The following is a 13,850-nucleotide window of genomic DNA, read 5'->3' as shown; positions in this document are numbered from 1 at the left end:
CGCAGTAATGCTGAAATTACTTACAAGAAAGTTTCCAAATGACTGATTTGATAATCTTTGTTGATTCATTTAATAATAAACATTTGCGTTAATTTCCCGCTTCATAAACCCAAAACCTGCGAGAGTGAGTAAATTATGCGCAATACCCGCATCAAAATTCAGACCCTGTGTGGTATCGATTTAATATCGGTACTTCGGTATTATATTGTGGTACCGTACCGTAGCCAAAATTGTGGTATCGAGCCATCCCTAGTCCTGACTGTCTATATGCCTATCAAAATTACAATTGGAAGTCGTTGGTCTCTCCTTCACGTGAGGCTCAAGAAAGGACATAACGGTCATAAACTTCCCAAACTTCCATCTCTTTTGACTGCCTCCTTCAGCACCACTCCTTTTCTCCTTCTTTGTCCTCCTCCTTTCTTTTAAATATTTGTCTCTCAGATATTTCCATTTTCGTCTGCATTCCTCCTCAACCAACACAGGGTAAAAATAACAAATGAGCTAATAACTAATACCTAATATTGATCCACATGAAAGCAATTTAGAGCCCGCAAACTATTGCTACTGCTGTTAACGTTAGTACAGTTTAAATGAATGAAGGCAACTTACCTGACAAATCCACTGCCCCACTAACGTGCCTCCATGCCTGCTGTTTTTTGTTTAAATAATGGTAGTTACGGTTGGTGAAGTCATAGAGCTCCGGGTAGCCCGCGACAGCCACAACAAGTTTCTTCTCCATCATTGCAGGCTCTGCGGCCGATCCGAGTAACTGTAAACTTCTGTCATCACAACGGAAGGCCCCGCCTCTCCATTCATTCCATTGGACAATAGAAAAAAACGCGATGACGTCAGGCGCTTTTCCATTCAGAGTTGATTTTTTTTCAACTTCAGGCGCTCAGAGCACTCCTTCTAAAACGCGAGGCGCCCGGGGCGCATAAGCAGCGCGCATAACGCTCTCTGCCAACCGAAATCATTTCAAAAGAAGCGCCTCTCGCTGAAAAAACGCGTTCTGTGTGATCGGGGCCTAAGTTGCTAAAAATGGCTAAAATGTTCAATTTAGGTGTTTTTTGTTTTTTTCATGCATGTGCATGCTCACTAGTTACTGTAAATAATCATAAGATAATTCCACAACCCAAACTTCCACCTGATGTTACTTAAAGTGGAGCACAAATTGGAAATACCATATTACTTTGTCTTTTCCATATTGCAGCGATACCCATGTTTTTATCTTGTTAGAAAAAAAACAGTTAAGTTTTGATTCAGGTGCAAATGCAGCATCTCTCTCAGCTGGCCACATACAAAATGACAGAACCTGTCTCTCACTGTGTTTGGCCAGATGAAAATGGTGGTCAGGGCCTGATGTCACTCTGAAGTCAACACAGGATAGTGTCAGAAAAATATACATGTGGACAAAAGGGGGCACAGTTATTTATTTATTTATTTTTTCATTTATGATAAAATGACAAAAAAAAATCAATGGAAAGGACTGTTAAAAAAATAAACAAATACATTTGAGCCTGACTTCAAATGCAGGTGAGCTACAAAATGACCAGATCCTGCCATGAGCTATATAGGAGACATATCTTGTATGTATAGGGCTTAAATGTGGATATAAAGAAGCAATACAGGAGACCTATATGGCCTGTATATGCACTAGAGATGCTACGATCAGCATTTTTGGGGCCGATCACCGATTACCGATCACCAAGATCATGATCTGCCGATTGCCGATCACAGAATGGCAGGGGAATGGCAATCTTTTATCTATAATCTTGCAGAGTTTGCACCATTTGTAGAAATGAAACTAACTCTAAATTAACTGAGTCAAGATCTTGAAGAACCACCAAGTGTTTATTTTAGAAAATGAGATAACTTAGGGCTACTGTAGGCCATCTTTCCCAAATAAATGTATATAATAAATGTATATAATTATCTCACCTAAATATTTGATCATGCAGTGCATTTTTGTTTTTAAAAACAATTTTTCAGGTAGATCTAACATTAGTATTGAGGTAAGAAATACTAAAGACATTTAATAAGAAATCAAATGTAAATTAATATTGGTCTTCCCTGAATAAATTAAATTAGATTAATCCTTACACTTAAGGTTGCAAAAGTTAGTCATTCAAGAGCAGTGAGGGTCATAAAGGTTCATCAAACAACACGAGACAAAGAGAAACTCAGAGACAGCAGCAGTTTATTCGACGGCTGTCACTTTAAGAGCGAACACGGATACGGTTACATGCAGTTGCACAAACGTTCACTCGCGAGTCACGACGGGGTTTACGTGAATACATTTGTGTGTATCTGACCATTTCAGCGCAATTTGTACTCGCAAGCTTTTTGTGAGACGGCCTGTGTGTGTGTGTGTGTGTGTGTGTGTGTGTGTGTGTGTGTGTGTGTGTGTGTGTGTGTGTGTGTGTGTGTGTGTGTGTGTGTGTGTGTGTGTGTGTGTGTGTGTGTGTGTGTGTGTGTGTGTGTGTGTGTGTGTGTGTGTGTCTCTCCAGACCGTGCGCGCGCGTGCTGAGCGGTTTGAACACTGGTAAGACTTAAAAATAAATGCAAATGATAAACTTTAGTGACGATGTGACACTGCCTCGATTGTGCAAAGTGGCAAATCCTGTGTCAACTGTGCAGCTCGATTTTAGTGCACATGTGATGCGCTGATGTGAAGCCATTTGATCATTTTGAAGGGAGAGAGAGAGCGCGCGCATGCGGTGATTCACACGCGCTGTTTGTGAATTTACGTCCCACCGAACGTTTTCAAATGACTGCGTAAGTTATTTAATATAGAAATATGAATTGTACATCACCTTCAGCATTATAATTATTTGACCCGCGCTGGAAAGAGAATGAGACGGTGTCGCTGCATATCATGCCCTAGCTCTCACGGCAGGTGCGAGTTTTATGTGTCGTCAGCATGCGATCGGTTCATGAGATCTGCCTTTTTGGAGACCGCCGATCAATCATCCCAAAGCGATTATCGACCGATCGAGATCGGTTGCCGACAGTGATGCGCGGGTCAATGTATAAACAACCCGCACCCGACCGACGTTTTCAACTAACCCGCCCGCAACTCGGACCGCAAAAAAAAAGAAGAAAATATTGTACCCGACCCGCTTCCTGACCCGCATTTTTTAAAAGTAGTAAATGCTCATCGTAGCTCATTGGGCCATTGAGAAAATGTTTCAGGCCCTGGCGTGGTGCGCTCAGAGGTGCAGCAGCGAGAGCAGGAAGTTCTTGAGGCGGCCCATCATTTTCCATTTCAGCTCCAGATGCATATTATTGATGAACGCGATGTTTATGTTTCGACCCGGCTTGAAGAATTCATCAGCCCACATTTGGAAAACATTTGGAAAAGTGTGAAAGCCCTTAGGAGCGCAAACTGTTATTTTTCTGAATGCTGTATGATATAGCCTAGTGTTATGTAATACAGGCTTGATTTATTCATTTATTTCGTTTAATTTTCTTAACAATTAAGATGCTGCATGTGTTTATCCAGTCTAATCGAAGTGTGCGTCTCTCCCCCGACTTTCCCAACAAAAATCCCGCCCCCTCTCAGAAAATACATAAAACTGACTTTAAATGCGTTTAAAAGTAGCCTATTAAAATGGTACAATGGCATTGCTCAGTTCAACGTTTTGGGAAATCGGGCATTTTGTCCCGCGTCAGCATTTATTCAAAAGTTAATAACGCTCAACATTCAAAAGGTAAATAAGGATTTATTGACGATCCGACCGACCGTGACCCGAATATCATTAAAAATATTTTTGGATGACTCGTAACCGCGGGTAACCGCGGGTGGCCGCGGGCACCCGCTCATTTTGGATCAACCCGCGCATCACTGGTTGCCGATCGATCGGAGCACCCCTAATATGCACCTCAATTTTGCCTATATGTGGCATAAATACGCATATATCCAGCATATATATTATCATATATGTGCATATAAACTGCATATAGATTTCATATATGCAGCATATATATTATCATATATGTGCATAAATGCTGTATATATGCAGCATAAATGTGCATATAAACTGCATATAGGTTTCATATATGTGCATATATCCTCATATAGGTTCTTTCCATGTGGGATGGTAGTCAATGGTTGCTCTATCTGCTTGGTTACAAACATTTAAGGGACATACAAACATTTAAGGGAAATGTCTCCTTCACTTCACGCACTGACTTATAATGGCTCATATTTTTCTTTACTAAAGTCTCCTGAGCTACATTCAGAATAGAACAGCCTACTTCCATACTGTACACAAGTGAGGGGACAATGGAGTGGGAGATTGGCCGGATTATCGGAGCAGCAGGGGCAGTACTTGTGAACCCCAAGGTACTTGCCAAGGTACTCCGCAGCCCTGGCTGAGGCCAACCCCCACCTGGAACGAGTCTGACTTGTTGCCGAGAACATAGACACAGCTCTCGCTTTGGGTGTACAGGGATTGGATAGCCCTGAGAAAGGACCCCCTCACCCCATACTCCCGCTGCACCTCCCACAGTATCTCCCGGGGGACCGGTCATACGCCTTTTCCACATCCACAAAGCACATGTTGATGGACATACTCCCAGGCCCCCTCCAGGATCCTTGCGAGAGTAAAAAGCTGGTCCGTTGTTCCACGACCAGGTCGGAATCCGAATTGTTCCTCTTCATTCTGAGGTTTGAATATCAGCCGAGAGGCTGAAGAGGCATGTCATCTAAGACATCCCCTCCACACCCATTGCTTTGCCACTGTGGAGTTGTTTAACACCCATTGCTTTGCCACGTGACTCCCCCCAGGGAAATTCCTGCTATTCCCCCATCAGCCTCCAGCTCTGCCTCTACCATAGAGGGCATGTTAGTCGGATTCAGGAGTTCCTCAAAGTGTTCCTTCCACTGCCCAATTACCTCCTCAATTGAGGTCAACAGCACCCATCCTTACTGTACACAGCTTGAATGGTTTCCCCCTCCTCTTTTCCAGAAGCACTTTAGGGGCGGCAGTGGCTCAGTGGTTCATGTAGGTTGTCTACAAACCGGAAGGTTGGTGGTTCAATCCCCGGTTCCACGTGATCAAGTGTCGAGGTGTCCATGAGCAAGACACCTAACCCCAGCTGCTCCTGACAAGCTGGATGGCGCCTTGCATGGCTGACATCGCCGTCGGTGTATGAATGAGTGAATGTGAGGCAATATGTACAGCGCTTTGGATGGCCATGGGTTTGTTGAAAGCGCTATATAAATGCAGTCCATTGACCATTTACTTTGGTATAGACCGAAAGTCCTTCTACATGTCTTCTCTGAACTTCTCCCACACCCGCTGCTTTGCCTCTCTCACTGTAGAAGCTGCAGCCCTTTGGGCCCATCAGTACCTTGCAACCGCCTCCGGTGGCCTCCTTCTTCAGTCGCTGACTACCGGTGTCCACCACAGTGTTCAAGGGTTACCGCCCCTTGAGGTACCTAAGACCTGAGACCACAACTCCCCGCAGGAGCTTCAGCAATTGAACCTTTGAACATTGCCAACTCGGGTTCAATGCCCCCAACCTCCAGGGATGTCAGAAAAACTGAGTCGGGAGTTGAAGATCTCACGGACAGAGGCCTCCTCCAGACGTTCCCAATTCACCTGTACTACCGGGCTTCCTCCGGGCAGGGTAACTCCTCCTCTTCTTTGTTGTTCCATGGGTTATTTGAACCATTCTTAGTCTGGTTCCTCACCTGAGACCACTTTGCCTTCGGAGGCCCTACCAGGAGCACCAGGCTCTGGACAACACAGCCCTCGGGTTCATTGGCCATAGCTGTCCTGTGCACAAAAAAAACCCAGCGTTCGCATCTCAGCCAAGCGGCAACCTCCCTCAGTTTCTCTTGAAGCCAATACAGAAGCGACTTAAACTGCAATTCATCGTCTGGCCACTAGGGCTCCAAAAGCAAGCAGAATCTCATTGAGCCCCATGTTAATAATAATGCTAATGCCCAACTTTACAGTGACGCTCTGCCAAGATGGTAACGACTGACTTTGAGGTTTCAAAAACTCTCTGCAGAATCCTATGGGTGACGTCACGGACGCTACATCCATATTTTTTCACAGTCTATGGTCTCAGCACAAGGTTCAGTCTTATTTGTTCATTAACCCTCTGGGTTACTTCATTTATGGGTCACACTCAGGACTTTCGGGTCAAAAATGACCCGGAGGGCGGGATTAAGATACATTTTTTGAGTAAAATCAATGAAATATATTTTTGTTCAATAATATTTTTTCTTTTCTTTTTTGGTGTTTTGAGATAATTTTATGATTTATAATTAATATTTATGCAATAATTATGACCCATTTTCCCATTGAATATAATAGAAAATGTATATATATATCACTCACCTGAGTATATATATATATTTTTTTTTTTATTATTAAAGCTGTATTTCATTTTAGAGTCATGGCTAGGCCTCATGAAAGCAATTTTTTAAATGAGATCGGTGCCATCCGGTGGGCACATTGAGCATTTTTATCACGCAATATTACATTTTTACCACTATAGTGGATTTACAGCTCTCTGTAGAAAGGCTTGTGAATTCTAGTGATTTTTGCACATATTTGCCAATTTTTTTCAGGTTGTTGATTTTATTATATAATAACAGATTCTCAAAGACTATTTTTGTCAAGTTTTTTGTTTGTTTGTTTGGTTTACCCAAAAATGACCCGAAGCGTTTTATAAAAATAAAAAATAAAAAACGTAGCTTCATCGGAATGGTCCGAAACTTGGTGACTTTATTGGTACTTGGTGTATGAATAAAATGCTTTCCATTTGTTCTCTTTCTAATGCAATGTTCAGGTTTGACTGTATTATAAAGCAAAACTGGCACTTACCATTAAAACAACCAAACAAACAAAAAACTTGACAAAAATAGTCTTTGAGAATCTGTATATATTAAATGGTAATTTGAAGTGCCAGTTTTACTTTGTAATACAGTCAAACCTGAACATTGCATTAGAAAGTGAACAAATGGAAAGCATTTTGTTACCCATTGTTTTATTTGATTCATTGATTTTATTTCACATATTTTCACATTTCTGTTAGTTTTACCAGTCTCATATTTCCGTGTGTGTGTGTGTGTGTGTGTGTGTGTGTGTGTGTGTGTGTGTGTGTGTGTGTGTGTGTGTGTGTGTGAGAGAGTGTCTATTTTGCAACCTTGATGGCTTACAGTCTCATGCTTTCATTGCTGTGCACTTTATTTCTTACATTGATGAATAATTGCTTTTATTTTACACATTTCCTGAAATTAGCTTTTGGAATGACACACGTTCATTTGTGTGTGCCCCTTCACTATTGAGTCCTTTTTTTCTGCATCCTGGCTGATTTGTAGATTGTATGCACAAGAAAACTCTGTATTTTCATATTTTTGCCAATTTCTCATTCATTTCCTATGGGGGTCATTTTTGACCCGAAGGTCCTGAGTGTGACAATTTCTTTTACGACCACTTAGACTTTTCAAATCCTGTCCCCAATTATTTTGGGTGTTCATATACCAAGTACCAATAAAGTCACCAAGTGTCGGACCATTCCGATGAAGATACGATTTTTAAATTTTTTTTTATAAAACGCTTCGGGTAATTTTTGACCCGAAGTACCCCAGAGTCATCAATGACACAATGTATCAGTGTACAATGACGTCATCAGTGACTAGTCAACATCGACTCGACTTTCATCACACAAATGTTGACTTTAAAAATTCTGAAGTCATTCAACCCCTAGTCTGTAGCACACCTCTTGAGGCCAGGGCAGTGAGGTTTACACGCAAAGCTCTTACTGGCCTACGTTCGTTACACTCACCCCTCTAAACCTCACTCCCATCCGGGAGTTGTACACCATTGTTGTACACCAACAATGGATATTTATTACAGATAGTTATACTATATACTGTGTTAAACGTATTCTGCATCGTGTCAAAATCAGCATTGGAGAAGATATACAATTTCATTCAGAAAGTAATAAAGTTTGTTTTATTCTAATATGGGTTCCAAACTGGGGTGTGAAATGGGGTGATTTTTAAGACAAACCTATGCAAACTATACAAATTCACAGAAGTGAGATTCAGTACATTTAAGGCACTTCTGCTTTTGTGTGAAGAGAAAACTGCATAAGTCATGAGACAATGCATTGTTTTTGTTTGCTCTTGACCTTGAAAAAATGATCATCACATAATTTTCTTGTGATTTCCACATCGTAAAAAGTTTGTTTCTTGTGATTGTGGTTACATTTTCTTGTTTACTCAACATAACGAAAGTCCTCGTGATCTTGACATAAACACCTGACCTGTTAACAAACACACTCAAAAAAATATATGACATTATATTATAAATTCTATTCACTTTACTTAAACATATCTAATTTTGTCACAACTTAATTTAATTGTGTTCAATCAACCTAATTGATTTAAAACGGAGGGATCTGTAGTTCCCGGCATGCTTTGCAAGGGACTGCATTAGGAGAGTAAATTTAGGGATTATTTTATGTTTTTCTGTAAAAGGAAATATGTTGTTAGTTAATGTTAGTGTTTAATGTTTAGTTATGTTGGACATTTAGAGGAGTTTCTGTAATGTTTTTGAATGTTATTGTGGTTATCATTATACTCAGTGATCTATGCTACACTCTAAAAAAAAAAATATGGCACCAAAAATGGTTCTTGGTTCGTAATCATAGGGGAACCTTTTTTAAGTGCTTTTCAGAGGTTCTTCACCGGTTCTTTGACTAAGGTGCTATATAGCACCGCTACCATATACAGAACATGTTAAGATATGGTGCTATATAGCACCAAAAGTGGTTGATGATTACGAAGAAGAAGCATTTTTGGTGCCATATAGAACCTTTTTTTTCTTTAGAGTGTAATGTCAAGAGTGGCACCAGTCTTTTCCTATATTTTCATTGTATACATTGTGTATGATGATGAATGAAACTGCTTATAATTGATTTTTCAATTAATTGTTTTAATTTAAGTTCGACAAGTATATAAATATCATTTAAACTGTATTTGATCAAATTGAGTTGGACCGACTCAATTAGAATTTCATTGCATGAATAAATTTTTTATGAGTTGGGGCTACACATATTTATTGGATTGAAAACCTGCCCTCAATTAAATTAAGTTTGTCCAATGAGTTATTTTTTGCCTTTGGGCTAATTTGGGTACATTTACAATCATGAATGTTGATTAATGTACACTGTCTCGTTTTGGAATAAATGTATAAATAAATAAATAAAATTGCCTATTATCATATAACATGTTTTGGTCAGAAGCTGTACATGACGAATAAAACTCAAAAACATTATACTTGTAAATATAATATTAAAATTAAATTATATTTTTTTATTTAAATGGATGAGAAAAAATACAAGGAGCTGTTTGCGGCTAAAATCTGCATATTAGAATGATTTCTGATAGATCCCGTGACAGGCCCATTGTTTATGTTAACAAATGGAGGGAGGAATTGAAATGATAGTAATTTTTGGTGGGAGGAGCCGTGTGTATGTACTGTATATAAGAGATGCAGTCAGAACATCACAGGACAGCTCAGACAGCAGCAAAACACGATCCACAAAGAAGAGACCAGCCTATGAACAAGGTAAATGTTCCAAAAAATTATTTCAATAATTTCTTTTTTTTTTAAATGCAGTGATATATATATATTTTTTTTTCCCAATAATTTCTAACAAAAAAATGCAGTAACATATTATTTCACATAATTGGCTATGTTAATGTCATATTTACAGATGGTTCCAGTGTTGATGTTACTCATGGCAGCTCTTGCAGCTGCAGACGAGCCACTGATGGATCTCTCAGACCCAGTAGAGTCTAATAGTGTCTCTGTGGTGCGCTGTGATGCTTCTGCTGCGTGTCCTGATGGAACAACATGCTGTCTGGGTCCTGGAGGGTGGGCCTGCTGTCCGTACGCCTATGTAAGTGAATGGAAATGCATAATTGTTTTATACTTTATTCATATTAAGGTGTAACATTTGTTTTTTCTGCCCACTACTTTAGGGTCATTGCTGCAGAGATGGACGTCACTGCTGTCCGGCTAGTTCTCTCTGTGATTCGACATCAACCTATTGTGTGAGTGGATGGTTGAGACTGCGATCTTCTCCTCGACTGGCCTCCAAAGCGATCCAGAAAACTCAGGTATGTCAGTACTCTGTGTATGACTTTAGTAGTAAACCATCCTATCATGTAACAATGACCTGGACAATCTTTACAGACAATGTCATAAGATTTTGAATCATCATTTGCTGCAAACAATGAAACAGGAATATGATATGACTTTTGGAACAATTAAATACATTTTGAGGGTTCAAACACATTCTATTGTCTCGATTATCATAAATATTAATTTGAGTTTATCCATCCATTTGTTAAAATAAACAATGGGGCAATGAATTCTGGGTGGTTTAAAAGCAGAAATATGCTTTAGTCAATTAAATATACTATATTATGCTATATACATTTGAGCTGTAAAAATGTAAATGGTCCATTTAGAGATGTTTCTAGCAGTTGAACTTCTGGTTATGTGTTTAATAACATGATTCCTGTGAATGGAAATGAACAGGCTCTTGAAAGGCAGACCGAGACTGAGACTGTTCATTGTGAAGGAAATGTCTACTGCCCATCTGAGAAGTTCTGCTGCAAGACAGCGTCTGGCCAGTGGGGGTGCTGCAGCGGTAAAACACACTTCATGGGGCTGTATTAATCATGCCTAATCATCAAACTGAAATAAATGTAGATGAATTATAGATTTAATATAACCTAATTATAATAAAAACTCATGCAAAGGAAAATGTTGTGTTTGCTTATATTAAAAGTTGTATTTCTATCTTTTATAGGGTTGGTGTTGTAAGTAAACAACTCCCATGACCTCTGTTAACCTCTTATCAAAGCCTGGAAAAGTGCAAGAGGCTTTTTTGAACTCTCGAGGGAATAGATTAACCCCACATCTGAACTGAATTTAATGTGAAATAAAAAAAAAGACAGAATTAAAGTCAAATTGATCTGTTATTTAATAGATGATTTCTTTGAACAAGTGTTTGTATTTTTAATCATCCATTCATAAATTTTTTGTTCATGAATGAATAAATGTTTATGATTGAATCTTTTGAGGGAAATGTCTTCTTCACTTCATGCACTGACTTATAATGGCTCATATTTTTCTTTACTAAAGTCTCCTCAGTTACATTCAGAATAGAACAGCCTACTTCCATACTGTACAACTTACTGTTGTTGTAGCATATAGTACCTACACTGTGCATAATATGTATTGTTTCGGTAAGCATTGAACATAAAAAGATGATTATGCCAAAATTACCTCATGTTACAAAATGCTTATGAAGCTTAAAGACGACCAATTATGCTAATTTGCAGTTTTGTTTGGTCTACTATAATATGTTTACATTATTTAATGTAAAAACTTGGTAACACTTTATAATAAGGTTGTATTAGTTAAAATTAGCTAATGCATTAGTTAACTTGAACTAACCAATTACTATAACAATTGTTGCGTATACCGAGCTGCAGTGGACACATTTGCAAACGGCTTTACTTGGACCCATTGTGCGAGCTGTCTCTTTAATACCGCATGGTTTATTTACATGTTGCTACTGATTGGGCTGACATTTTTGACACATCCACCACCAAACCATTGTTAATTTTGACAGCAAATTTTGATTTCATTTTAGTCATAGTCTTTTGACTAAAAGGCCATTTAGTTTTAGTCATATTTTAGTCACCTGAATTGTTTTTAGTTTTAGTCTAGTTTTAGTCGACTAAATATCATAAGATTTTAGTCGACTAAATCTACTGTAGATTTAGTCTCCTAAAATCTAATGAGTTTAGTTAAGTTGAAATAAAATTCAAGCTCCCTTTAATTTTGACATCATTTTGTTTTTGACATTAAAAATACACGTAAGAGAGCTCAATTCACTTTTTTGTTTGTTTTTTTAAAAACATCTATATAGTTTTATAACTTTATTTCTTTTAGTTATTAGGCCATATCAGGTAAAGCTAAAGCTTCAAATAAGTTTGTTTATTTATTTATTTATTTTTAATTTTAGTTAACATTTATTTGATTTCAAGTAATGATTTCTTTTTAATGGTTTTAGTGAACTATTATAACCCTGATACTTTATTGAATATGTGTCAAATACTGGTCTTTCCTCCTGACTAAGAATTAAATGGGAATTAAATGAAATACAGTTTATTGTGTAACCAAATACGAATATACTGTATAAGGAGTGACTTTTAAATTATAAACAAGCTCGAAATACACCGGGACTCTTATTTTGAAATGTCTGCTGCGCCTCTGTTGCAGTTGCAGCTGTTCATTAAAGTTCAGGAGATCAAATATGCATTGTTACAACCGTCTAAAACATATTACTATATAATCATCATAAAGTAAACATTGTCATTATTCATCAACATTAGTTAATATACAATTGCGTGGCATAAATGTGAGCTATTCATTGATTGTGAACCGCTCTGGATGCGTGAGCCTGGAGAAGCACAACAGCAGCGTGTTTTCCAGCGGTTAGATCAGTTCAGATCAAATGTGTGCATCTGTTACACAGGACATCAGTTCTGACTGGATCTCTTCCCTAATCGTCCCTCCATAACATTTTCGTCTTGTTTTTATTTGTTGACGAAAATTACAGTAAGTTTTCGTCATAGTTTTAGTCATCGAACACTACTATAGTTTTTATTTAGTTATCGTCTCGTTTTCGTTAGTGAAAAAAGATCGTTGACGAAAATTATGACGAAAATTATTCGTCAACGAAATTAACACTGCCACCAAACAAGAGAAAACGTATCTCAAACCCAGCTGTTTTCCCACATAGTCTAATGCTCTTTTCACCTAATGTTCTCTAATCCAACCTGTTACATTTGTGAATTAGGGTGATGAATTGAACATACTACTAATTTAACATAACTACTTGCAAAACACCAGCACCACTGACAGATGAAGAGGATATTAAAATAAATAAGAATAACTGTTGCTTTTGTATTTGTTGGAAATAAAGATGACCAAATAAATTGTGAATAATTTGTTTATTTAACAGCTGTGGTGGTGGTTATGGCATATATATATCGGACTACCCTTCCATCTGCCATCCTTGCATTCCATACGGTAATCCGTTTCATTTTCTGAAGGTGCAATGATGGGAATATGCGTGTCATCAATAGCCTAGAAATCTAGACGCACCCTAGCGGCAGCAAATATAATTTGCAGCCAGGGCGTCTAGCAACTCTCTGTTGGCTTGTGAGCTGGAAAAACCAAACTCTGGTCAGGACAGGTCGATCTTTCTCACTGTCCCGGTAGCTCCCGATAAATAACCGAAAATGAAATAATATGTAACAAGTAGAATTAGGTACTGCTCCTTTAAGGCAGAACGCACTCACTCACTCGCTGATGAGTGGGCAGTTCGTGGATGGAGCGCAAGCTGTGAACATCGCATGTATGCATGTATTTCTGTTGCTCTTTGCACTGTTTATTTTCTGTTCAGTAGCGCGGTTGTTAGAGTGTTTTGCAAACTGCCTCGTGTGCGTGGGATCGACGACGTTGATAATAAACCCCTGTGAATGCGGAGATGGCGCGACCGCCTTTCTCCAAAGCGTAGATGGTGTGACCGCAGTGTGAAATATTAGATACATGAGTTTTGTTTACACTTGGCTACAACCATTCAGGACAGCTATCCGGCCTCTCTGTGTAAAGCGTTACAAACACATAATCAAGGCTCGAAATCGCTCCATATGCTCCCAAAATGTATTCTCTGCAACCTCAAAATTCACACAGCACAAATCGACCGATGTTATAGTTAGGTATGACAGCACTACT

General features: G+C 38.7%; 1 protein-coding gene across 1 annotated transcript; it reads left to right on the top strand.

The window, feature by feature from the left end:
- The first annotated feature begins 9,543 nt into the window (after positions 1 to 9,543).
- LOC307133768 (progranulin-like) lies at positions 9,544 to 13,076 on the top strand. The gene is made up of 5 exons (XM_079829021.1): positions 9,544 to 9,596; positions 9,745 to 9,930; positions 10,013 to 10,150; positions 10,575 to 10,686; positions 10,849 to 13,076. Exons 1-5 carry the CDS (start codon positions 9,588 to 9,590, stop codon positions 10,860 to 10,862), a joined length of 459 nt encoding a protein of 152 aa, XP_079685147.1. The 5' UTR covers positions 9,544 to 9,587; the 3' UTR covers positions 10,863 to 13,076.
- The last annotated feature ends 774 nt before the right edge of the window (positions 13,077 to 13,850 follow it).

This window comes from Gobio gobio (assembly GCF_949357685.1).
Source record: "Gobio gobio genome assembly, chromosome: 11".
Lineage (NCBI taxonomy): Eukaryota > Metazoa > Chordata > Actinopteri > Cypriniformes > Gobionidae > Gobio > Gobio gobio.
This window is presented reverse-complemented; position numbering and strand designations above follow the sequence as displayed.

Bases quoted from the DNA above. Each gene is read 5' to 3' on its own strand.
- LOC307133768 (XM_079829021.1), top strand. The intron at 9,931-10,012 runs GTAAGTGAATGG...CCACTACTTTAG, and splicing joins CCTGCTGTCCGTACGCCTAT to GGTCATTGCTGCAGAGATGG. The intron at 10,151-10,574 runs GTATGTCAGTAC...GGAAATGAACAG, and splicing joins AAGCGATCCAGAAAACTCAG to GCTCTTGAAAGGCAGACCGA.